This window comes from Coturnix japonica, chromosome Z (genome assembly GCF_054131305.1).
Source record: "Coturnix japonica strain WE chromosome Z, WE-NBRP24, whole genome shotgun sequence".
NCBI classification, from domain to species: Eukaryota; Metazoa; Chordata; class Aves; order Galliformes; family Phasianidae; genus Coturnix; species Coturnix japonica.
This window is the reverse complement of record NC_140702.1, coordinates 29,226,946-29,253,370: the sequence shown is the minus strand read 5'-3', so window position 1 is coordinate 29,253,370 and position 26,425 is coordinate 29,226,946. Positions and strand designations below refer to the sequence as shown.

The following is a 26,425-nucleotide window of genomic DNA, read 5'->3' as shown; positions in this document are numbered from 1 at the left end:
ATCACTTTGCATGCTAATTAACCATCAATTCTGAAAATTCTGAAAGTTAATGATATTTTAATGATGGATAGCTGATGGTTTTTCACGTAGAATAAATAAAAAGACTGATGTAAAAATGCAAGTTGTATATCAGCTAAAGCTTTTTACAGTTGCTTTCTTCTCAACTTGATGCTGATTGATCTGCTGTTGTGAACTAGAAAGGTTCAGCAGTATATGCACTATCTGTTAATGTCCATATGAAATGGTGCTATGTGAACTTGGCTCCTGACACCATAATAGCCATTCAGTGATTATTTGCTTTCATGCTATTTTTCCACACAACTGTCTCTTTTACTATGTTTGCTATATTACTACATATGTATATAATGCTGATCTTTTTTCCTAGTGATTTTCTTTTTGTTATTGTCTATTGTTTTATTTCAGCTGACTGTTGATGCTCTCTTTGTTGTTAATGTTATCATCTATACTTAAAGTTGTAAAGGGATAACCTATGGTTTTGCAGTTAGGTATGTGTAAACTTCTTTTTTCACCGGCTTTGATCACTTATGTATGTAAGCGGGCATCTGTGCCTTGTTGTAAGGGATTCTGAGGAATTCTCTGCAATGCTCTCAGTGCATATCTTCAATTCATTTATGGACTTAAACTGCCCTACCCTAGAACCTGGAATGTACCATTACTTTGACAAGGTAAGGAAAACCAACCTGTTTAGTGGCTTGTTTTCTAGCAAATTGGATTTAAGTATGTGATGAAATAACTATCTGGAGCTGAGAAAGGAAACTTCAGGAGGTGGCCAGTTGCTTTGCTAGCTCAAGTATGCAAAACTTACTTTAACTGCAGCTGGTGCTAAGCAGGTTGTGATAATGGAAAATGGTATTTTTTTTCTTTTTCGCAGAGATTGAGCTAAGCTGTTGGTATTCGGCAGGTTAGAAAACATTTTCATGACTACTGCATTGAAGTGCAAATCTTACTGAGCATAAGTCAAGAAGGGAAATACTGGCTTCCATCTTTGGGGATCTTATATATATGCTGTTGAAGTGTCTGGAGTGAAAGAACAGCCCTAGTGAGTTGCAGCTAACAGCAAGCTGGTGGATCTTGCTCTCATTCCACCTGCCTTTTCCTGAAGAGTTTCCTTTTGCTCTTCTGCTACTTTCACCTTATACTGACAGGCTTAAAGCTGTTTTCATGATTGTGTTGTGCATGTTCTGTATGTTAAAATGAGCACCTGATGTATTAGGATTTGCTTGCCTCAAGGTGGCCTTCTCTAGCAAGGAGTGGACACTAACTGCCAGTAATTTCTAAAACAGCAGAAAAGCAGCTGTCAGATCAAACCAGTCTTCTGTACAGACACTTCAATTTGTTGCTATAATGACCTTCAGGTCTTTTGGCTACTCTTAACTATTAGCTCACCGCATAGCAAAACTTTGCTGCTGTTAGTCGAAACAAAACAAGAAGTCCAAGATTGGGTTACAGAAGAAATGGGTTTTGTAAGTGCTGAATCCTCTTGTGCCGCTGTTTTGCGCTGGATTTTTCTTTGAGGACTATGTTTCTTAAACTGGTGTCACGTTGCGCTGTTAGGGCTGACAGATGAGATGGTTGTAACGTGATGGTGTTGCTCTTTTCTGTAGTCTGGCTCTCAACATTATTTAGTACCTTTAAAAAAATAAAAACAAAACATACACGCACACACAAAAAAGAGAATTTGCAAAACTACCTATTGATAATCTTTTTACACCAAGCTTGGAATGAGTGAATGGTGATTCATATGTTAGATGAAATTGTCTTCAACTGTAACACGTTATTAGATTATGCAGTGAAAAAATGCCTTGACAGTTAACTTTTGGCAGTCCTTGCTTGTTTCAAGATGGCCAGGAAACGTAAATGCAAAACAGTTTGATAACTGCAGGCGTCCTTCTTTGTGAAATGCTATTTATTTGTGGAAAATAAAGCATGTTTTCACACTGCTTGACTTTGACCCTCCTCTCTCCCTTCTCTCACATGTGCAAAACAATATACCTAATGGTGAGGAAATGAAAAATCAATGTGATGGCTTTAAAGGTAAAATTCTAATCACAAATGTAAGTTTTCAAGCACTGTTATTCTGTTGATAATGTGAACCTCTTTGCATAGCAAGGTTGAAGAATTCTTTACTGTTGCCAATGGGGAAATAAAAAGAAAAGGAAAAAGTTGAAAAGTAAGTTTAAAATTGTTGTTTTAAATCCTTATAAGAAAAAGGGGGAAAATAAGCAATACTGCTGAAATATTTTGTCAGACAGATACAAATGTTGACTTTTGTGTGAAAATGCAGTACTCATTTTACACAAACACATATATCTCTTTATGATTCTTTAAATCTGCTGTAGAGCTAATATTACTGTAATGATTTTATTTAGCCTGCCAAAAGCCTGAGGTTTCTTTCCTTTGAGCAGTGTGACCAATCCCCAAAACAAACAGCTTGATAGGTCCCGAACTCATGGCCTATGAGGAGCTGGCTGATAAGACAAAATGTAGTTACAAATGTCGTGTGTGCTTTGGTAAAAAGCACATTTGAATGTCTGTGCTGGTCGCTGCATCTAGTGATGCACTTAATTGCTGAAAAGCTGTGAAGATGAAAATCTGTTAACGTGGTCGGGCCAGAATATTAGTAATTCAGGATGCTTCTCATGTTCTCTTTAATATTTTGAAACAATTAAGCCAGTATTGTTAGCTTGTCTAAGACAAGAACTGGAAGTAAAATCCATACATAAGTAAAAGGAGAAAAGTTATTCTCTACTTCTATCAGCAGATGATGTCCAACCACCTATCCTGAGAGCCATGGCCTCATGCATGTAGCAGATGCTTGAGAAGACACATCTTCATAATGAGAGCATCTCAACTCCTTTTTCTGTCCTTGCTGAGTGCAGCATCACACAGGATGAGGTGTCCCTTTGGTCAATTTGGATCAGCTGTTGTACCTGTGTTCCCACTGTTCCTGGCCTGCTAGCCCTGGAGGGGGCACCTGGAAAGCCAGGCTGTGTGCTGTGCCACACTGTCTGGTGCTCATGCTGCACTTGCTTCAAGCACAGGTGCTGTGTGGGCTGCTGGGGAAAAGGTAACTCCAACCCAGCTGAACCCAGAACAGAAGGTTGTCTTGACTTGTGCCATCAGTGTTAGCGAGAAGTAAAATTGTACTGATATGTTTTTTATCATTTGATGAAGTTTTCTACATGGTTTTGAGGCAAATATTGTAATTATGTCTGCATAGTTTTGGACAAAGTCAGTTCTCCAGTGTGGCTTAGTTTGTGCTCAAACCATTGTTTTTGTGGTTATTTTTTTTTCCCCTTGTTTTTTTCAAGGAAAGGGGCAGAGAACAGGATTGCAGCAGGCCAGAACTGAATTACTGTAGGCTGTTGTCTGACTCCTCAGTCAGGCTAGAGACTTAAGCACAAGTGCTTTGGCACCCTCTGTTTCTGAGCTAAGCAGTGCTGGAAATAAAAAACTGGTAAGAATTTGTCAGGAAAACTGGTGTTGCTCCAGCTTTGAAATGTCCTAAGTGGTGTCAGTGACACAGCTCTTCCTCTCCTTTTCCTCCGCTGCTGTACTGAAGGTCTTGCAGCTTTGAGAAGTAGTTGCAGCAGTTTCCTGTGAAACTCTGAATACGGTCAGAGTGGAAAAAAAAATTTCTCTGTTGTTTGCATCAACAGCTATTAAAAATAATTGTGTTGTATGCTTTGCATAATAATGCCTGAGTTCCCTGCTATTTATACTCCCTGTACTTTCTATCTTCTAAACATGAAGTACGTGCAGGATACCGACTGCTGTGAAATTAACAGAAGTGTCAGAATTTGATACAGTGCCTAAAACACATAAGATTTTCATTTTAAAAATTTGACTCGATTTAAGAAGTGAAGACTCAGTGCTGACTGTCATTCTTTGGTTCATGATATCTAGCAGTGCAAACTTGTTTATACTGAACAAAATGAAATGTTCTCAAAGATAATGAGTGGAGATCACTAAAGTACTTGAAAAATATTCCACAACAGAAAAGTAAAGTATTAAATTTTAGATGATGAATGCAGCCCTTCGCAGCATACGTTGACAGAAAAATGAATACAAGCTATAAGAATGAACTTTGGAGGCTATGGGTTCTTTTTTCCCGCTGACAGTGACTGACAAGTGTTCTTAAACTGTTAATGGGAATGATGTATTATTGAAATAGTTGTATGTCACTGTGTTAAGGAAGCTTTTAGTAAGACGTTATTCTGTATTTTTAATGAGAAGAAATCTTCCTGTCCTTGAAAGTGACACGCACAGTCCTCTGTTGCTTTTGTTCTGTTGCAACACTCAGCTTAGATGTTCCTGAATCTCTGCACTTACTGCCTTGATATCTTTCACTCTCACAACTGTATTTCTTTTGGGTCTGAAGTTAACTAGTTTTAGTATTTTTTATTTTTTTAAAAAATGGAACATCTTCTCAAAACTGATATTTCAAGACTTCAAGGTATGAATTAAATGTTGTTGAAAACTAAAAGGTGAGGTAGACTGGCTTGATGTTGGTGAAAGGGAAAAAGGTTTTCTGCTCTATTGGTTAAAATCCAGCTGTATAATTTCATATTAAGGAAATTGTGTGTTTTCTGCACATGAAGCTAAACATGAGATTCATTTTAACATATGCGGTCACTTGGAAGGCCAGGAATGTGTCTGCATTAAGAAATCTGCAGCAGCAAGTGTTCAAATGAGAGTCAGTGACTATAAAATGGTTGCTACACATTAGTTCTGAAAGTACTGAATGAGTGCAGAGCACATCTTAGTCAGCCTGTGGTTTCAAGAGCAAATGAAGAAGATTCTGTAAGGCTTTTATTTCATTTGAGTTGTATGTCTGTATATTGAGTGTCTACTTGTATGTAAGCTACTGTGTGTACAGCTCAATCTAGAAGGAGCACAGAAATATCTGCTGTCCATCTTAGTGATCTAGGGACAATTCTGGTAACATTACTCATCTTCATAGCAGCTCAAAGATTATTGTTGGGCTGATTGGTGAAGTTGAAAGTTTTGACGAATGAAATTGTTTGAGCAAAAGGCATGAGTATATAATTTTATCAAGTTCCTCCAAATCTTTGTTTTGCTTGGATTGGTTAATGGTTAAGAACTGCAATCTGGGTTTTGTTATATTACATGAGGACATTAAAAAGAAAAGTGGTTGCTGATAAAATGTTTATTTAGTTGAACTGCAGTACCTTCCTATTTCACACCTGCTGGTAACTTTGTGGTCTTGTCACAGATTCCATTCTGAAAGACTAAGTCAAGGACTGAAAACCTGAATTCCTAGCCTTTTTCTGAATATCAAATGGAATTTTTTTCAGTCTATGTGGAGATTCTTTGTCCGCTCTCTCTTAAACAGACGATATTTGCATGAGATTGGCACACTTATTTCTAGTAGAACTCTGTAACTGCTTTGGATAAAAGGCTTAAAAATATGTTTTTGGGTTACTCGGCAATTACTTAATACTGATAAACCTCTTTCTCATCCTTGTTAATAAGTGGTTAGTTTCAGCGTTGTAGAAACACACACAACATTACGTATACATTGGAAGTTTCACTGATACCTAGGATTTTTCAACAAAGTAAGTTAAAACTTAGGGCTGTAAGGGGAAGGAGAAAGGGCAAGTTTTTAAACAGTGACAGAAACATAATGTGGTTTGGCTTTTTTTTTTTTTTTTTTTTTTTTTGATTTGATGATATGGTCCATTAAGCTGTTTCTGGCTTCAACATGGTGGACTTCTCAAGTTCCTTTCAAGCCTCTATCAGCTCCCACATATAGAGGGAATTACAGGGCAATCTGTGAAAATGCAGCATCAATTCAAGTGGCAGCTAAAAATAATTTGGTGTTGAGAGTTACTCATCTGTTCTGAAGAGGGCACAATATGAAGATTAAGATCTGTTTCAGCTGTGGTTAAGTCATAAATTGCTTTCTCCCAAATGTATGGACTTAAAACGTAAAAAAAAACCCTGGTATGTATTCAGGTCCTCTCTTGTACAGTCTCACTGAAGCTTTTGTTTTGGATCCATGAGATCTGAATGGAAGTGAAGTGCCTTTTCAATTGTTTGATTTTGGATCTAAATTTCCAACAAGGTTGTAGTGGTATTCACTAATAAAAGCAAGCTAGCTCCTGACAGAATGCTGTGGTTTTTATCATATTTTTATAGTCTTTAGGGACTTTGATATTTTAAGGCCTCTTCCAAATTTTATAAGTGATTGTAATGGGCATTGATCAGGAATGACCTTGTACTCTTAGCACTATATAAAGGAAAAAGCAGAATGTAAAGAAGAATTTGTATATAATTAAGGCAGTGGTTCTTTATCAGACATGTAAAATTGATTTCTGTGGAATCAAATCTAGCCAGTCAGAGGTTGTTTTTGTCTAGAACCAGTAAGGCTGAAAAAGACCTCTAAGATTACCCAGTCCAACCATCCACCTACTACCAATATTGACCTCTAAATCATGTTCCTTAATACCATGCCTACATGTTTTTTGAGCACCTCCTGAACCCTGTGGAGCTTTTTCTAGTATCTGACTGCTCTTTCAGAGAAGAATATCTAATGACTGATATCCAATCTGAACCTCCCTCAGTGTAAATTGAGGCCATTTCCTCTCATCCTATTGCTCCCAGCGCACCGGAACCTCCTTTCAGGCAGTTGTAGACAGCTATAAAGTCTCACCTGAGCCTTTTCTTCTTCAGACCGAATAATCCCAGCTCCCTCAGTTCTCCATAAGACCTATGCTCCAGATCCTAAACAGCTTTGTTCCCCTTTTTTGGACAAGTTCCAGGGCCTCGATTTCTTTCTTCTAGTAAAAGGTCCAAAACCAAACACAGTACTCAAGATGTGGCCTCATCAAAGTACAAGCCTCTATGCTCCTACTGGTTGCGCTATTTCTGATGCAAACCAGCGTAATATTGGCCTCCTTAGCTGTCTGTGCATACTGCTGGCTCATGTAGAGGCAGGAGTCAACCAAGGCTTTCAAGTTCTTTTTCAGTCTTCTGGCCACTCTGCCCCAAACTTGTGGCATTGTCTGGAGTTCCTGTGGCCGAGTGTAGGACTTGGAACTTAGTGTCATCATTCCACTGGCTTCAGCTCAGCTATCCAGCCTATCGGCATCACTCTGTAGGGCCTAAATACCCTCAGGCTGATTGACAGTTCCTCCCAACTTGATGTCATCTTATTGATGGTGCCCTCAAACTCCTTGTCCATGTCATCAGTAAAGATATTAAACAGGACTAGCCCCAGTACTGGTCCTTGAGGAACACTGTTAGTGACCAGTCACCAGCTGAATTTTATGCCATTAACCACCATGCTCTGGGCCTAACCCTCAATCCACTTTTTTACCTAGAAGAGAGCGTACCTGTCCAAGCCATGTGCTGTCAGCTTCTCCAAGAGACTATTGTGAGAGACAAAGGCTTTGCTAAAGTCTAGGTTCTCTGACAGAAAAGCAACTCTTCTCTTGTGGCATAGATGCTATTCTGCCTCCCACTGCTCTTAGGAATGTGTTAGGAGTCCATCAATAACAATTCAAGTATGGTTAACTTGAGAGAGGCAGGTTGAATACAGCTTGCTTATGAGTTTTGAAGTCTGTGGTTTCACCAGCAGTGGAGCCAAACTGCTTGCTGCTGCCAAAGGAAAATCACACTTTTCACTGTGCAGCACAGACCCTTCCCTTGAGTATTCTTCAACTCTCTTCTAACATTCCTGTGAATAAATAAATGTATCCATTCAGCAGAAGACTCTGTACAGTTTTGTGAGTCACTTCCAATGTGTCCCAAATCCTTCAAGCAACACCACCTGTTGTGGAAAATGCTTTTTTAATGGAATCTCATTAAGAGCTTCTTTGAACAAGGCAATGATGAAGTTCTGGAGTTCTGCTAATCAGGGGAGGTATATAGCAGATAAAGCTAATTATGTTCTGCTTCAAATATGGCAGCTTTCAGAAGTTTTTTTGTTGCAAGAGAATGTGTGGAAGATTGACTTTGTAAGGTTGTAGTCAATTAAATATGTTCTAAACAAAAGTTTAATTAACTAAAGTTCACTGTAATCATATGCTTCAATAATCTACATGAAAGACTAGTATGTGTGCAGACTTCTACAATAAACCATGTATTGTGGCTAGGAAGGCCATCTGAGGGGTATAGGGAAACTTCTAATGTCTGGTGTGAGCACCAGAAGTTTGCTAACTTTGTCTTGCTTTAAATTACAGAAATTCACAATATTAAATGACCCAGTAGTTTTGTGGTAGTGTTTTATGTGTTCACAGGCTGGCTTTACAGTAATAGTACACATGAGAATGACACAATTTAGGAACCCTGTATCTAGTGTGCTGATTTTAAAATGGCTATAATACTTGAAAAATTTGTGTCCTAATGCATCTCAAGAAAAGACTAAAAACAGCAACCATTTTAGCCACTCTTGATGTCCTCTTACAATTGGATTTATCTTTTGTTTTGTACATTTTTGGCTAATTACATGAATGCATGATTTTGTTGTTGCTGTTTCTTCCTCTGAGTGCTCTTGATTGACAGTGGTCAGCTCTTTTTTTTTTTTTTTTTTTTTTTTTTTTTACTTAGTACACTTTCATAATTTTTTTCCTTTCTTGTTTTGTCAACAAGAAGTCGAATAGAAGTCGTTTCTAAGACTTGTAGAGATTATTTGTGAGTACTGACTTTCAAGATAATGCATCCCTATACAAGGAGATCTGTTGAAATCTGTAAGCTCACTATAACTACATTTAAGGTTCTTTTCAGAAGCTACCTTGAAATGTATATTTTAAAAAAAAAGAAAATAATTGATCACAAACACTTTTTCATTCATGATCATGTTTTATTTCTGATAGGAGATGACTGCCATCTGTTGACACTTGAAAAACCTCTTCTTGCTGAATTATGAAATGTCATCCCTGCCATAATTACATTTGCCTACATGTCTTTGAATGTAATAATCATTTGTCTGTTTTCTGATTGTAAAAGGAGTTAAGGTAGTGGGAAGACTGGGGGAGGAAAGAAATACGGAATGACACAGTGGGTCCTGGCAGTTGTGGTGGTAGGTAGGAAGGAGAGAAGTAGACCAAGTTGTGTTTACTGGGTGTATGTGTATTTTCTATACTTAAAAATCTGCCTTTCTCTTACTTTTTACTTCTATTGTTCTTTTTCCTAAAGACAATCCTTTAAAAAGCTGTCTCTGATTTAATATTGATCCTTTATCCATATTCATGTGAGGGTATTTTCAATCCTCATTGTAGTCAGGAAGACTTTAGTCTTGTATTTCATCATGCTATTCACTTTCACCTTCAGAGCTAAAATAATGCTAAAATCTTCTGCTGCCTTTTTAGTAGCAGAGTACTTAATTTCCATGCTTTTTCAAATTACCATTTGTACAGTTTGTGTGCTTTCTTTCTCTTTCTCTCCCTCCACATATGCATGCATAAACATAGATGGGTGTGCATATGTACACCTGCTGGAATGTTATGTAGGGCGCTTCTAAAAGGAAGTTTTAAAGATGCTGAAATGAACTTGCATGTGAATACTGTTTTTCTGCAATAGTAACATTTGAATGGTATTTAGTATTTTGTGAATTTACCAGAAATGTTAATTACTACAACAGTTCTGATGTATTAGTGTTTGTTCCTTTTTCCTCTCTATAAGGTGAAATAAAAAATGCATTACTGAAGTTTGTGTGAAAAGGTATGGGATTCAGTTTTGAGTCTTTAACTTGTCTTCAGAAGTATTGCTATTTCTTCTACCTTACTTGAATTCCTTTTATTTTATTTTATTTTATTTTATTTTATTTTATTTTATTTTATTTTATTTTATTTTACTTTATTATTTTATTTTTTCCTGATGTTGTGTGATTTAATAGTAGAGTGCAAGGCAGAAACTTAGACCGTCATCTCTGTTGTCTTGACAACTTATATCAGGGCATAACTTATTTTGTATAATCAAAAGCAAATGTTTTATGGTAAAGTAAGAAACAGCTTTGTCTCTGGTTGTTACATAAGGTATGATAAGTATGTCAGGTGAATAGAAATTAAATAGGTAGCTTCAGTTCTATGTCCTGATTATTATTTTTCTGTATCTCAAAAATTTATACTGCTTTCTACATGTAATTTACTAGCTGTGGAGCCTGGGGAAGTGGTGGATAAACTAGAGGGCTGTGCTGCCATCCAGAGGGACCTGGACACTCTGGTGAAGAACCAAATAGAATCCAGCAAGAGAAAATGGTGGTCTCACACCTGGAGAGAAACAGCTCCAGGCACCAGAACTGCTGAAGGCTACCCAACTGGAAGGCAGCTGTGAAGAAAAGTGGTGGTGGGGTCTTGGTAGACACCAAGATAAACATGATCCAGCACAGTGACAGGCAGGAAGGTCAGTGGTATCCTGGGTTGCATCAAGAAAAACATTGCCAGTAGGTCAAGAGAGGTGGTCTTGCCCCTCTGTTCTGCCCCAGTGAGACCACATCTGCAGTACTGTGCCCAGTTCTGGGCTCCCCCGTTCAACAGTGACAGGAAACTTCTGAAGAGAGTCCATTGTAGTGCCACAAAGATTATGAGGGACCTGGAGCATCTCCCAGTTGGATCTTATCAATGCTTATAAATATCTGAAGGATGGGAGATGGAGTGGGTAAGGCCAGGCTCTTTTTTTGCTGTGTCCAGCAACAGGGCAAGCAGCAATAGACACAAACTGGAACATATGATGTTCCATCTGAATATGAGGAAAATTTTTACTATGAGGGTGACAGTGCTGGAACAGGCTGCCCAGAGGGGCTGTGCAGTCTCCCTCTCAGGAGATGCGCAGAACCTTCCTTAATGCTTTTCCGTGTGTTCCTGTTCTGTGTTGCACCTGGGTAGAAATAATTGCATGCACCAGTACAGGCTGGGGGAAGACCTGCTGGAGAGGAGCTCTGCTGAGAGGGACCTGGGCGTCCTGGTGGACGACAGATTGACCATGAGCCAGCAGTGTGCCCTTGTAGCCAAAAAAGCCAATGGCATACTGGGGTGTATTAAAAAGAGCGTGTCCAGCAGGTGAAGGAAGTGATCCTCCCCCTCTACTCTGCCCTGGTAAGGCCTCATCTGGAATATTGTGTCCAGTTCTGAGCTCCTCAGTACAAAAAAGACATGGATCTCTTGGAAAGAGTCCAGCGGAGGGCGACTAAGATGGTGAAGGGCCTGGAGCATCTCCCCTATGAGGAGAGACTTAGGGAACTGGGTCTGTTTAGCCTTGAGAAAAGAAGGCTGAGAGGGGACTTGATCCAGGTTTATAAATACCTGAGGTGTGGAAGCCACAGTGGTGAGGCTGGTCTCTTTTCAGTAGTGCGTGGGGATAGGACTAGGGGTAATGGGATGAAAGTACAGCATAGGAAGTTCCGCACGAATGTGCAGAAGAACTTCCACCAGGGAGGTGGTGGAGTCTCCTTCTCTGGAGATATTTAAGACCCGCCTGGACGCCTACCTGTGTGACATGATGTAGGGAGCCTGCTTTGGCAGGGGGGTTGGACTCGATGATCTCTAGAGGTCCCTTCCAACCCCTACAATTCTGTGATTCTGTGATCCTGTTCTTTTTCGCTTGTTCTTCGTAAGCACTATTATTTCATGCTAGTAGGCTAAAGGTTTCGGTTCCATTGTAGTTGTTCTTCTTTTTCAGCTACTTTTTACTTATTTATATGATTGGCTTTGAGAATGTCTTCTGTACACAGAGTATAGTTGAAACTATTTCTGACACAAATATGAGATAATTTTAGATTCTGGGAAGAAATTGGGAACTTGCCTGCAACAGAGAAAATAACACCTTCTAAGGAAGGTTTCTGTTTGATTAGGGAACAGTGAAATGTCTCAAAAACAAAACCCCACCTAAACCTCTGGAGTACTGAAATGTGTAAAAACAAAACTAGATATTAATGCTTGTTTTTGCTGAGAAAGCTAGAACAATAGCTCTCTTGTTTTTTCATGAAATTCTTAAAACATGGCTTTATATCTTGTAAGTGAAACTAACATAAAACCACATAAAAACACAGGTTGAGATTGGAAGGGACCTCTGAAGGTCATCTAGTCTGAACCGATCTACCAGACCTGCAGATCGGTGGCCCTGACTGTGGCAGAGGGGTTGGAACTTGATGATCCTTGGGCTCCCTTCCAATCCAAGCCATTCTGTGATTCTATGACCTCCTTTGTTCCAGTAGAGTCAGCTAGAGCATGTTGTACATGAGTGTAATCCAGGTAGGTTTTGACTCTTTGTAGAGAAGTGACCATAGTCTCTGGCCAGCTTGCTCCAATGCTCTGTCACCCTCACAGCAGAAAAGCTTTTCTTCAAGTTTATTCCTTAAAACAATCATAGAGGGTGTGGATTACCTAATAACTATGTGCCTCACTGGTGTTTAATTGGAATAGTGAGCTGATTAAACTTTGTTTTTCTACTCATTTCTGAACTGCAGCTCAGGTTTATGCTTAATTGTCAGGACTTTAAGTTTGTTTAGCATTCAAATGCTTCATAAACACAACTGTGAGAGACTGAGGAGGAAGAAGTATTTCATTCTGCTCAATGGAATGCCTTGTAATGATAAGTTTTGTGCAGAGAAAATACTATGTGTGAAGAATTGTTGGCCACATGGAAAGTAACTCCTTGGAAGAAGATCAGTACTTAGTGAGTGAGGGTCCATCCTGTGTTCTGCACCCTCAGTTTCAGTACTAGCCTTTGTAGAACAGCATTACTTTGCTTCTGTTAATATATTTAATGATACTTGTCAGGTTCTATGGTACAGCTCATCTGCACACACCCAAAACCAGGGGGGAAGGTGGCTGAATTATACCCTTCCTAACTACTTCAGTGCCCATCATGGGATCCATCAGCCTGTCGAAGCCCATCGCCACAAGCCCAGATGATCAGAGGGACACAACAGCAGGTGAAGACAGCCAGAGCTGTCCATGGAAAACAGTCAGCCATTCTGATCAGTCATGATGCCTATCATCATGAAGCAATGCTGGAGCACCTTGTAGTGTGGCAAGGCAGCTATGCAAGGGTGAGGGACATGTAAGACATGGGTAAAGAGCATTTTGAGGTTTCATAGGACTTAAAGGATGTTTTGGGGATGAGCCAAAGGCAAGGGTATGAAAGAATTTAGGTCATCTATGGAGAAATAGTTGTCAGAAAACAGACAAGGGGATAAAAGGTCACAGAATGATAGAATAGTTTGGGTTAGAAGGGAATTTTAAGATCATGTAGTTCCAACCCTCCCCTGCTATAGGCAGGTCACGTGTATGCAGTTGACTGGCCATAATAGAATCATAGAACTATTAAAGTTGGAAAAGACTTTCAAGGTCATCTAGTACTGCTAGTATTGCTCACTTAACCATGTCTCAAAGTACTACATCTACTCTTTCCTTAAACACCTCCAGGTGTCACCTCCAGTGACTCCACCACTTCTGTGGGTTACCTATTCCAATGCCTAACCACTCTTTCTGAGAAGAAATTCTACCTAATATGTTTGCCTGTTTGTGGCCTGTGCCTGATAACACAGTTAGTGCTTTGAAATTCCTTTCTAACATTTTCTGTGGCAGGGGGCTCTCAGTTCTGTGTGGGTGGGTGTGTACAAGGGTTTTAGTGCCAGCAGCTGCAGTCAGACTTCAGTTCACAGGGTCTGTAAGGTGCCAGCAACTGAGAGACAGCGAGAGCGGACCTAAGTGCTAGCAACTGGATGTGCACCCTGGATCATAGAGACCTTTATGTGTCCATGATGTGTCTTTGCAGACAGGGGTGGCTGCTAAGGAAATACTAGCATATCTCCATCCTACTTTGGCAGAGATTGGAGCAGGATTAGGCTGTTGATGCTGTCTGTGGTTGTGAACACTGTGTCTTGGTTGATCTATCACTGCCTATATAGATATGTATATGTGTGCTTTGTATGTATGTGTGCCTACTGGGGATACACACTGCATCTCACTACCTGTTGGTCCTGGATGCATGCTGTAATGTTTCTTCCTCCATGCTCCCAGATGCACCGTGATTTTCCCCTAGCAGTCTCATTAGGTTTTTAATCTCTACAGTGTTCATCAGTGGAGAAATCATAGAATATATCAAGTTTGTAGGGTCACACGAAGACTGTGGAGTCCAACCCCTGACTCCACACAGTACCACTCAAAAATCAGTGTCTGAGAGTGTCATCCAGATGCTGCTTAGGCTCCAGCAGCTCAGGGCCATGCCCACAGCCCTGTGCAGCCCGTTCCATGCTTACCACCCTTTGGTGCAGCCCCTTTCCCTGACCCCCAGCTGCCCCTCCCCTGGCACAGCTCCATGCTGTTCCCTCGGGCCCTGTCGCTGCAAAGCTGCCCTCCGCTCCCTGTGAGGAGCTGCAGCCGCCATGAGGGCTCCCCTCAGCTCCTCTGCTCTGTGCTGAGCACACCAAGGGTCCGCAGCCACTCCTCACACTTCTTGCCCTTCAGAGCCATCACTGTCTTCATAGATCTCTTTTAGACACTCTCTAATAGTTTTATAATCTCATTTGTCCTCACTCTTGAATCTTTTGATTCAAGAAGCTGTTGCTAAAAGTGGGTGAGAAGTCAAGTGGTGTTCCTTGAGGAAGTACTGTAACAATTAATTATCAAATCATTTAAAATTATTCTCTAGATCAATTGCGTATGAATTTTTGTAGTGTGGTAGCACCACTCAGAAATGTGAAGCAAATAACGTCCAATTCTTGCAGGCCATTTTAATCTTTGAGATGCTGAGAAGCATGTAGTTCAGTTTCTAATGAACTCAAGACTCTTAACCTGTCAGGTAGCTTATATTTGACCCCAGCAAGTAGCTCGGCATAAACTGTGTGCTTCGTTTGTGCTCAATAGCTCTTTATTTTGGGAAAGCAGGAACAACAGATTTGTAAGGTTGTGTAGGTCTTACTTGCTAGTTTTATTTCAGGCATGTCCAACCAGTGGCCTGCAAACAACATGCAGCCTGGCACAGCCCACACTGCAGCCTGTGCTCCCTGCTTTGCATCACCATGGTGGTGATCCTTCCTCACCACATGGCCTGGATCAGCCCCAGGACACAGGGAGAACACCAGGCAGTAGTGACTCTGCTTCTCATGCCAGTTGCGCCCACTCAGTCACACTGAAACCTGTGTGCATTACTTGTGACATGTGCTTGTGCTGTTCGTTGAGTGAAACACAGTGATTTCCGATACTAATACTTCAGCCTGCATGGAAAGCATGGCAGACATAATGAGTCCTGATTTAAAAAACAACAACAACAACAACATATTTTTCTGAAATCACTTTGTGTCACCAGACTTTAGCCAGGTGAACTGAAGAAATGGGAACATCTGTTGAAATAAATTTGGAGTGAAAGCTGCTAATTTCAATTTTTTTGCTTTGGTAGTAAATGAAAGTACTGATGCTGCATGACATGGCTCAACTTGCCATTTTCATTAGAGATACTGAAGAAATGGTTTATTTGGTGCCATTAAAAGACACAATAAGTAGCTTGATATATATGAAGCAGTTAAAGAATGTGCTGAAGTGATTTTTGTCAAACTTTGTCAACATATCTGGTATAGCTACTGACAGTATCCCAGTGATGGCTGGGAGAAAAGGAATTATAAAATTAACAGAAGATGCCACTGACAACTGACATTTGACAAAATATCACTGCATCATACATCATGAAAATTTATGTGTGAACGCCTTAGAAATGGGTAACATCGTGCAAACCATGATCAAAGCTGCGAACTTTGTTAAATTCCAATGGGTTGAATCATTGCCAGTTCCAGGAGTTCCTTAGAAATATGGATGTTGATTATGCGAACACACATTTACTTTTTAGGTGGCAAAGTCAGGATAAAATACTAAAAATATGTAAAGATTTGCAAATTGAAATCAAGTCATTTTTGGAGTTTTGAGAATTTGCCAGAATTTGAACATAAAAAACGGCTCAAAAGTTTATCATTTTTTGGTGGATTTGACTGCTCGTTGAAATGTGCAAAACATACATCTTCAAGGTGAAAATCAACTTAATCTGTGCTACATTTCAAACCATATCAGTGTTTGAAATAAAACTTGAATTATGGCAACTGATGTTATGGCAGGTAGTTTCATACATGCATTAGCTGAACACAGCCCTATGAAGAGCAAAAAATATGCAGCCCTGCTTTCTTTTTTGAAAAAGGGTTTTGAAAATAGGCTTCAAGATTTCTAAAAAGTCATAAATATTTTTGATATATTTGTGACTCTGCTTTCAGTTGATACAGATACCTTACCTTTGCTTTTTCAGATCGAATGTATAGAGTTGCAATCAGATGTTCAACTCAAAGAAAAATTCGGTCATGTCTCTACTGGACTTTCATAAGACCTATATTAACAAAGAAAAATATCCCATGCTTCACAATCATGCCTTATCAATACCATCACCTTCTGGCAGTACATACATTTGTGAACAATTAATGTCAAGGGTAAACTACAGGAAGAGCAATATTTCATTAAATATCACTGATGAAGGCTTTGAGAGCTCGCTAAGAACTGTGGCTACTTCAGTCGAACCAGAGGTTGATGCAGTAGTATCACAAGAACAGTATCCCACTGGTTTTATGTTTCTGTTTGTCTCTAATTTTTACATTTTAATTAAAAATACATAATGTATATAAGTAAAAATAATTACTTTTTTAACTATAAATTTTATATGTGGCCTAGGACAGTTCCCGTGTGCTCAGTGTGGACCAGGCAATCTGAAATGTTGTGCAGAGGTGTTTTATATCCTCATTGCTGAAGTTAGTAGCAGGTGGGCCAGCTCTTTGAAGTTAGGGAACTAGTGCCATCTGCTGGTGCTGATACATTTCTTAAAATAGGAAAAAGGACTTGCCAGATGTGAGGAATTTCTGGCGTTATACTAAAAAAAGTACTTGTACACATTTGCTGCTTTAACATGTAATTATGTGGATAAAGTAAGTAATAAAAAGGCTTCTTGTCAGCCGTTTATCCTAAGTTGGCTAGCTAAAGCAAGTGCGAGCATTGGGCCATATTTCATCCTGCTTAAGAAAAATATTTGGTTTTGGTAGGTTCTTTTATTATATAGTGCTTGGCAAATACAACACAAATAATTCTGCTTAAGTTTATAGTATTTTACAACTCAATTTGGAAGAATCTTTTCTAAAACCTTTACATTTTAGTAAACTCAGAACCTTCTCACTTCTACTGTATTTGAAATCACTGTTTTAAGTGGCTGATAAATTGTTTGACTTTAAATACTCAAGGATAATAAAACCTGAAAACAATTAAAGCAAATGACTGATATCTGAAGCCAAAAGATCCACAAATATTCTGTTTATTCTGTCCTTCCATTCCTTGAAGGAAGGTGTCCTGCACCTGAAGGTATTTACATGAGTTAATAGCCCTGTTATTCTCCAGAGCTCTATACAGCTTTTACAATAGCCCATTGGTCATACCTGTTCTCCAGTGATAAATGTCTGACTCATAAAATATCTTGGTCTGTGATGAAAATGTTTGCAGAAGTGAAGATAAGTAATATTAAACCGGTGTTCTGTTTTCTAAAATTTAAGTGATACTCTTAGCTATTTTTTAAAAATTATTTTATTATTATTATTTATTTGTGTGTGTGTGTGTGTGTGTGTGTGTATACTGCATTTCATCTGCATACAGTTACTAACAAATGTACTGTGGACTTAAATCTTGATTTGAAAAAATTTATTTACTAAGTTTTGGGTCTGCACAAAGTTCCTTCAGTGTAATATTTTGTTCTTAGAGCTGTGACTTTCACTTAAATGCCTTGTGCACTGAAGTATACCTGCCACTGTTTTCTTTCTGCTTCCAGTGCTATATGATTTTAATGCCTTTCAGTAATTATTCTGCAAAATTAGTAGCATCTGCTGCATACAGCTGCTTCTCCTCAGGCTCTCTCCACTGTGAGCTCTGTTTTTGGTTTTTTGCTTTTTAATGAAGTAACATTATGCTATATTTCAGCAGAAGAAAAAGAAATTGCTTATGCTTTAAATAGAGTGATTTTGTAATAACTTGTGAATCCTTCAGGCATTCACTTCAGTTCTGGATTTGTACCTGGTTGAGGCAACAACCTGTTTTGCCTTACAACGCCGAGTGGTACAAATGAGAATTACAGTTAGATAAATTGTCAAGTTATCAAGAACAGCAGTAGCGGTTTGATAAAACTTTTAAATAAAATCATTCTGAAACAGTACTGGTCTGTTCTAATGTTTTAGTGTCCATGGTCAACAGATGAGTCTGCTTTCCCAGTTCTGAATGAATATCTCTAAGTATGTTAATTTATTTTGTATGAAGCATTAGTAGTGCATCACTGTATTGTGCAAACAGAACGGGAAGTATTTTGTGGAGTTTTAGGACAAGCTTGACTGCTGGCACTTCGCTTATCACTTAAGTACCACTTTATTCTTCCAGCTTAACTCAGGTATGACCTTGTCCTCTCCCAGCAGCGAGGGAAGATGCATGGCATTTTCTTTGGAAGACTGTGTTGCTCACAGGCTTATGCTGCTGTGTGCTCTTAGACTGGTTTTAAACCTCTAACTCCATCTTCAGCAGCTGTGTAGTTGGCTGCTGTGTTCCCTATATTGTGCTACAGAAGTAAACCTTGCAGCAGCTCGCAGATACCTCTTTGTTTCTCAGTATGTACATATGAGGCATCTTACTTCCTCTGTGAAGATCTTTTTTGTGGGTTTCAATGAAATAGCATCTGATGCAGCCTTGCCTTGTTTTCAGTTAGCAATATTTCTTTCTCTGAAGGCAGTAAAAGCACCTCACAGTACAATTCTGAAGAGTTTCTTATTTGTTTTGCAGTGACATTCGTGCCTAATACTACCATAAATATTTTGTGTCATGGCATTTGTAATTCCCTTAGCAATGTCACACTAAAATCAGCAACTGCAGGCTGTGCTTTGATTTGTGGAACAGGAGGATGGAAGCAGCAGTACTCATTACCTGTCTCTTAACATCTGATTTTTCCTTATGTGAATCACTTCATAAAAAAAAAAAAAATTGCCTTCTTTTCTCACACCATGATATACGTATGAGATTATCCTCTCTTTGGAAGGTGATACAAACATCTTCTTTCTAGGTATTTTCCAAAATAAATTTATAGAGACTCTGGAAATACAGAGTATTTCTACGTGGCAGCTGGATTTTGAGGAATTTTGGATGTTAACTTTCAGACTATTTTTCTGTCTTTTCAGGTCTCTGGATGGCAAACTCTGAAAAGAAATGCTGGTTTGAGAGGTATGCCTCATGTGGGCCCAAATATTCCTGACTAGTGTATATATTAACGATAAGGCCAAACATCTGCGGAGTTTCTTTACTTATCCTCTCTTTGAACTTGAATTAGTAATAGTTTTCAGTGCTGCAATCTCTCTGAAAGGGAAAAGTATGTACAGGGGCATTTGTCCACGTCTTCTTGGTGACACAGTTGTATGGGAGAGATTTGTAGTACACTGTCTGATTATCTTAATGGAAAGCTGCCTTAGTGAAGGAAACACAGTGTGGCTAAAACCAGTTGACTGACACATGTATTCACTGCCAGCATCTCCTGACTGTGTTTATTTTTGTTTGTTTACATTTAATTATAATAATTAGAAATATAGTGCAGATGTCTTTGTGGTCGTCTTTCTTTGTTTCCTCCTTGCACAATGTAGTACTTACCAGACAGTCAGAGGCTGATGATGATCTGACAGTCAGGTGCCAAATAATGTGGATTGGAACTAAGAAGAAATACGAATCTTGGTTCACGTTATCTTTTTGGCATGTTGGCAGGATGCATGGAACTTTTTGCTGCATGGAGTCCATGTCCCAGAATTTAATGAGACTGCCTCTTCTTCTCTCTGTTGTAGATAGGCTGTTTCTAAATAATTCATTAATAATCCATTGTTGTACAGCTGTTAGGAAAGCAATCTCTCAAAAAATTGATTTGGATAGGTCTTCTATCCATTTCAGAATTAACCAGTAGCACGTTTTAGGAAAGCAGATTTTGTTAGTCTTTCACAGAGAAAATTCATCTAGTCCAGTCTTCTTGGGGCCCTTGTTTTCATTTGCATCTTGTTTCAGCTAGAACAGAGTTTAACCATGGCGTCTACTATGATGCTGTGTTTTGGCTTTGAAGAAAAGCAGTGCTGATAACACCATGATGTTTCAGGTGCTGCACAGAGCCAGGGACATTTCAGTATTTTGGCTTCTTGCACTTCCCTGTCAGTGAGAGTGCTGGGGAGGGTGGCACAGGGAGCTGGCAGGGGACAGAAACAGGACACGGGACCTAATCTGGCCAAAAGGGTGTTTCATGGCATAGAACATCATATGAAAAAATAAATAAAACTGAGAGGAGTTGGCTTAGGGGGCAGTTGCTGCTTGGGGACTGGCTGGGGATCAGTTGGTGGGTAGTGAACAATTGCTTGTCTATCACTTTGTTTTGTATGTATATGTAATATACACGTAATGATAATGTACATATCCACATGATGATTACTGCTATTTCTCTCTTTGTTTTCTGTCTTAATAAATAGTTTTTATCTCATTCCATGGGTTCTCCTCCTTTTTTCCACCCTAGTGTGTCTTTGTGGTGTTTAGCTGCCTGCAGGTTTAAACCACAGCACTTTAAAACAACACTTCTTTCAAGAATTGATTCAGGTCTGTCAAACTCCTGAAGGTTTCCTAATTCTTTAAGGCAGTACATCTCCAATTAATGTTATCGTGACTCAAAAATATTTTACAGAGCAAAGTACTAAATATTTGGGTTAACAGTGGTTCTTCAGCTATTGCCTGAGATATTGGTATTGCTGCTTTTGTATGCTGTGCTTTTTGTATGTGTATCCTTGTGTAAGTATAAGGGAAGATGGGGTTGTTATGTTCATATGCTTACAGGCAGTAACCAAGAGAATAGAGCCACTCTGTTCTCAGAGGTGCACCCTGTTCGGATGAGAGGCATTGCATACAAATTACAGCACAGGACCATTCAGTGCCATTAAATAAATAACTGGAGCCCTTTTTTGGCAATGAGGGTGGTCAGAATCTGGAACAGATAGCCTGGAGATACTGTGGTGTATCCTTTCTTGCATGTTTGAGTGCAGCAGGACTGTGCCCAAGAGTTATTCAATTTTAAATTGTGTCACTTTGAGTGCAAAGTGGGATTAGAGCTTTTGGGAAGTTACTTCTGATCAGCGTGATCCTGTGAGCCTTTGTAGCCTGCTGAGTGATCATTTCTCTGTGTTTTTTATTTCTTGTAAAAGCAGGATTCAGATTATTAGGAAGCATCTGTTGTTCAGAGTGATTTGTGATTCTAGGATTGATAACTGTGACTTCTTTCTGTTCCAACAATAAGATTTTGAGGGAGGAGGATTGTGTTTTGACTCTAATGTTCACTTATTTGCTAGGTGAGGAGTGAAAAGCTTCACTTTTATATCAGATGTCACTGTTCAGCCCACAGACTAAGAGACCCAGGAAGATATCTACATTTCCTTCAGGTTGAGATTACTTGCATGTGTGTTATGATTTTAGAAGATGTATGGGAGTACTGTATGGGAGTACAAATGGAGCTCTGTCATACAGATTTGCCTTGTTAATTTTTATATGAACCTAACATTTGCAGTGTTCAACTGTGAAAAAGTGCTGTTACGTTCTGAAAATGTTATTTTAAAAATGAAGATTCTGGCCTGCGCCCTGAAATTACATGATTTCATGTCAGATGATAACTTTCTTCGACATTTTGGTTCATGAGTTTGCCAAATAGACTTGCTTTGGATATTATATTTGACGTGCATTTTTTTCTGTTGCTGAGAAGTGTATAAATTGCATCAGCTTTCACTGTAATGTCTTTGACTTTTCTGCCTCTGTAATGGTTGAAGTCAGTCTGTGGGAATCCTGAACACTTCTTTCTGAATTCATGTTTTGACAAATAGGGTTGTATTAGTAATGCCTCTCTGAATATCCTTGTAGCTTAAGTTCTCTTTTACGCATCATGAATTAAGATTTACAAAGTGCTCTGTACATGAATAGTAGTTTAAATCCATCTCCCGAACTGTTTGTAAGAATGATGCTAAAAACCTTTTACCCTGAGTGTTAGAAGTGTTAAGTGATTCATGCAGTAGCTTCTTTAGCTGGACACCTCATAGACTAGATTGAAAGTGTTGAGTTTGCAACTGCTTTTGAAATAGTAAGAAATAAAACTATAAATTAAGATTTGGAAAAGTAATTAAGTTCCTAGAATAGACTCTGACCTGTGTTTTGATCTGGGTGATAGAGTTCGTGCTTTTCATTCTTCTGTCAGAAGCTGGTTGCTACCTTAATGAAGAAATCTCAGATGCCATAAAAAAAGTTTGATACTTGTCTATTTCTTAACCACGAATACTAGAATTCCTCCTAAATATAAAGTACTTTATCCTAAAGATAAAGTACTTTGTCAACAGTAGTTTAGATTAGATTGCTATGAAGGTTTGCTTTGTGCTGTATAGTCCTTTCTGCTTAATACTACTTCAGCAAACAAAGGAAAAAAAGATACTATGCACTGAGTTAAAGGTAAGACAAACTTGTTAAAGTATTTCTTTGTGAAATTTGGGGAAGATGAGTTACCATGAAAATTCTGAAGTGTTTTCATCTACCTTAGTGGGAATACTATTGGTGTTCATGAGCCATGGACAGTTACCATAACAGAGAGCAGTGTAATGTGGTCACATCTGCGGTGCAGGAGGCAAATGTACTGAGTTGTAAGCCAGTTTAGCCTGCCATGTTGTTAATGCTGTCAACTTCTGGTGACAATAAAATTCTCTTAGTTTTCTTCTCAGCGTATTTTGAAAACTTACATATTTTCAATGTATATACAGGTATACTTATACCCACATTGATAAAGACATGTATGTATATATTTTAAAGGTAACAGTGTGCTTCTTAAGTAATAAGTTTTGTAAACAGTTTTCTCAGAGCAGCTGAGGTTGCTGCCAAAGAAGTTAATGAGCTGTTTAAGTTTTAATTTTTCATTTTTGCCTGCTTAAAGGTAGTTATGCTGTCCTTTGTACTGAAGTGTGAAAAGCTTTCCAGTTCACACTGCTTAGTACAGCAAACTGCAATTCTGCCAGTGAGGCAGTTTTAGTTTGGAACATGTTCTTCTATTAACCCTATTTAAATAAAAATAATTTCATGTTTGCTTTCCAGCTGTTACTGAGATGACTTCAAACGATGCTTTAATATAAAAAATAAAGGCAGGCCTTGAGTGTAGCTGAACATACTGTGCCAAATCAGAAGCAATTCTTTTCAATTCTAAGTCTCAAAAATACTTTCTAATTGTTCTGAGGATTTTCTCTGTTTTTTTTATTATTTTTTGTTGGTGAAATTTCTCATGTAACCAGTAATGGCTTACATCAGCAGAATGATAGGATTTTCATCTTAACTCCCAAGTCCTGTGAGCAGCAGGGGGCTTGTTAACAGTGGGGTAGAAAGGCTATTTTCTGTGCTAGTGAGACTTTGACTTGAAATAATGTGAAATCACCAGTATTTCACACCTTCTATTTCTGTGAAGTTTTCTAAAAGTTAGTGCTGTCTTTGTGTGTGTGTGTATGTATGTACAAGCACATGTGTATATGTATATAGCGTATGAGAACCTTAAGTTGTGTAAACATATCTTTAAGGCAAGTTATAGTTAATGATTTATCACCGAATTACTTTTACTTCATCACTGCAACTGTGTTTGTGTATGTTTTCTTTTCTATAGACACCAAAGATGCTAACAAGAAAGATTAAGCTCTGGGACATTAATGCCCACATAACCTGTCGTCTGTGCAATGGATACCTGATTGATGCTACCACTGTAACAGAATGCTTACATACATGTAAGTATAACTGTAATTAAGTTCAAGGGTTTGTTGTTGTTTTTTTTCCCTTGATGTGCAACATGATGTGCCAGTTTTGAGATTCGGAACTTTGCTGTGCAGCAGCCAGAAAAATAAATGCTTTTATAGACTTTTTTATTTATTTTTTTGACAAAATGATGTCATTGTCTTTACAAAGTGAGTGAAGAGAGGATGCTAGAACTGTAATGCGCAAAATTGAAGCCATATAGAAGTGGTAATATACATATTCAAAAATGCAGCCTATATTCATGCTGAAAGAATGTGGTATGCAAAGTTTTCTCTTCCATGACATTTGACACAGCATATGTTTTCTACCTGGAGCTTCCTAAATATCTCTTGCTCTCCTGTCCTCGTGAAGAGAGCAGACACGTTTGGTGAGGAATAAGTATATTATGTAGTACTCTAGAGGTAGGTTTTTGTTCTGGAAGATTTTAATGAGATTGTTATATTGCATTGTGAATTTCAAGTTTCACATGAGTGAATTAGGCCTTAGAACTTCACAAAGCCTTAGATGTAAAACAAATAAAGCCACAACAAAAACAAACAACAACAACAAACAGTGTCTTTTGAAGTTACAAATTCACCCCAGTATCTTTATTGTTGACATGATGGGATATAGGAGTGATGAGGTTTGAAAAATGGTGATTCTGTGGAGGAATATAGTCTAGAGTGGCAGTGCCAGAACTGTTATTTGTCTTGTATCTGAGTTTCCTTTGCCAAGTCATCTGAGGAATTAACCTTCCAATCAAAAGACTCATGGTAGTAGCATTAAATGTCTCTTGTAGCTGCGTCACAGGTATTTTTATATTACAAGGTTTTAGCAAAAGTAATTCTTGAGATGTGTCTTCAGAATCCTTCAGTTAACCAATACATTTATGTAAGATGAGCCCTTTGTCTGGTTTTATCTGATAAGAGCATAGAACTTCATTAATTTTGTTTGTATAGAACTGTATTAGTCTATTTAATAGTACTTGCCATGCAGCTTCAGAAACCACATGCATTTTGTAGCATATTACTCTGATAAAACTAGTATGTTGTTTGAATAGCTTCCTAAGCTTTTTTTGGAAGGGAATTAATTATTTTATTGCTATTGCTTCATCTCCACTGAAAGTTTGTGTTTAACTTGTTTTATTTACCACCTGAAAGTTAGAATACTTGGCTAAGATTACATTTTCCATTGTATTTCATTTCTAAGTTATGTTTCTCAGTTCTAATGAATTTATTGTTCTTGTCACAATTTCATGCCATTCTGTTCTCATGTCCCTTCTGCTAATGCTTCATATCATGATTTCCATAGTATTCTTCCTGGAGTGTAGGGAGACAATTAGATCCTGAAGCTTGACTTCTGCTTAATTTTTTTCTCAACTGCTACTATTAACAAGATTACAAATTAGGACAGTATTTTGCAAAGTCATGTGGCTGACTTAGATCTAGAGAGTGCTTTCCTGATCATTACAAGTACAAACAGCCTTTTCTCTCTGTCAATATAATCTATGCTGTTTCTCACATTCATTTATGAAGTCTTTATTAATACGTAGTACTTTCTTCAAAAGCCGGGGAATACCGCTTCCTAGGTTCTACTGCTTTATTTATTTATTTATTTATTTATTTTGTACAGGAGGTATAGCTTTATATTAAAAACAAACAAACAAAACCCATTTTCTGCAAGTTGGCATTTTTTTATGTTGTGTATGTTAGTACTAATGATACATACTCCTGGGAAAGCATCCTTGCAGAGTCTACCCTGAAAGTGTCTTGCCTGTTGAGATAATTAATTCTCTGCTGAGTTGTAGTTTTCTTTCTGCTTCTACTCATAACTACAGTTATCTCATTTTTCTTCATAATCCCCGCTTCAGACATTCACAGGCTTTTCAGTGGTAAAGGGATGCTTGAAACCTGTGGTGAGAGTCATTTTGATGGGAAACACACTTTTTCACTTTGTTTATATTTGATTTCTCTATCTCTAGATTGTTGGTGGCAGGTAGGCCTTCAAATGAGTAGATTAAAGATTCAACAGTAGAAACTCATTATAAAATCTCAGTGTACCTCTGTCTCTTGGTCAGAGTTCTAGGTTGTCAGATATATGTAGGTCTTTATAAACTTCCATATTTTCAATTTGATGTTCACTGATGTTTATGTGTAAATAATATTTTGAAATGAGAAAAAGAAGATATTATTCTGTGAGTTCATGAGAGTGGTGAATAACACCTGTTTGTTGATCTAGATGTAGAATGGAGATTGTCAAGAGAAGTGAAGCTGCACAAATAATCAACCTTATTATTCCTTTTCTAGTGCATGTTCTTGGATATGCTTAAGTGTACTGTGAAAGTTTAGGGCTACAGTGTCCAGCTATCTGAATAAATGAAGAAATTTTGAAAACCCACTTAATGGAAATTCTCTAGTATTACTTTGTTTCAGACTCTAGAATATTTTGCATATTATCTGTCCTGTATTCCAAGGACTTCCATGTTCAGGATAGTTTATTAATCCCAACTTGACCTTGAGAAGAAAACAAAACAAAACAACAACAAAAAACTGTCTAGAAGACTGTAG

At 38.3% G+C, this 26,425-nt stretch overlaps 1 protein-coding gene across 4 annotated transcripts in view; it reads left to right on the top strand.

Moving 5' to 3' along the window:
* Positions 1-26,425, top strand: part of PCGF3 (polycomb group ring finger 3) — a 48,615-nt gene that overhangs the window by 8,264 nt on the left and 13,926 nt on the right. For 2 of the 4 annotated variants that reach the window (XM_015849518.3, XM_085529392.1), the window contains 2 exons: positions 19,220-19,262; positions 23,734-23,851. In XM_015849518.3, coding sequence (XP_015705004.1) covers positions 23,743-23,851 — 109 coding nt within the window. In that variant the 5' untranslated portion in view covers positions 19,220-19,262; positions 23,734-23,742. The remainder of the gene's footprint in view (positions 1-19,219; positions 19,263-23,733; positions 23,852-26,425) is intronic. The other 2 variants (XM_015849521.3, XM_015849520.3) reach the window with 1 other exon arrangement.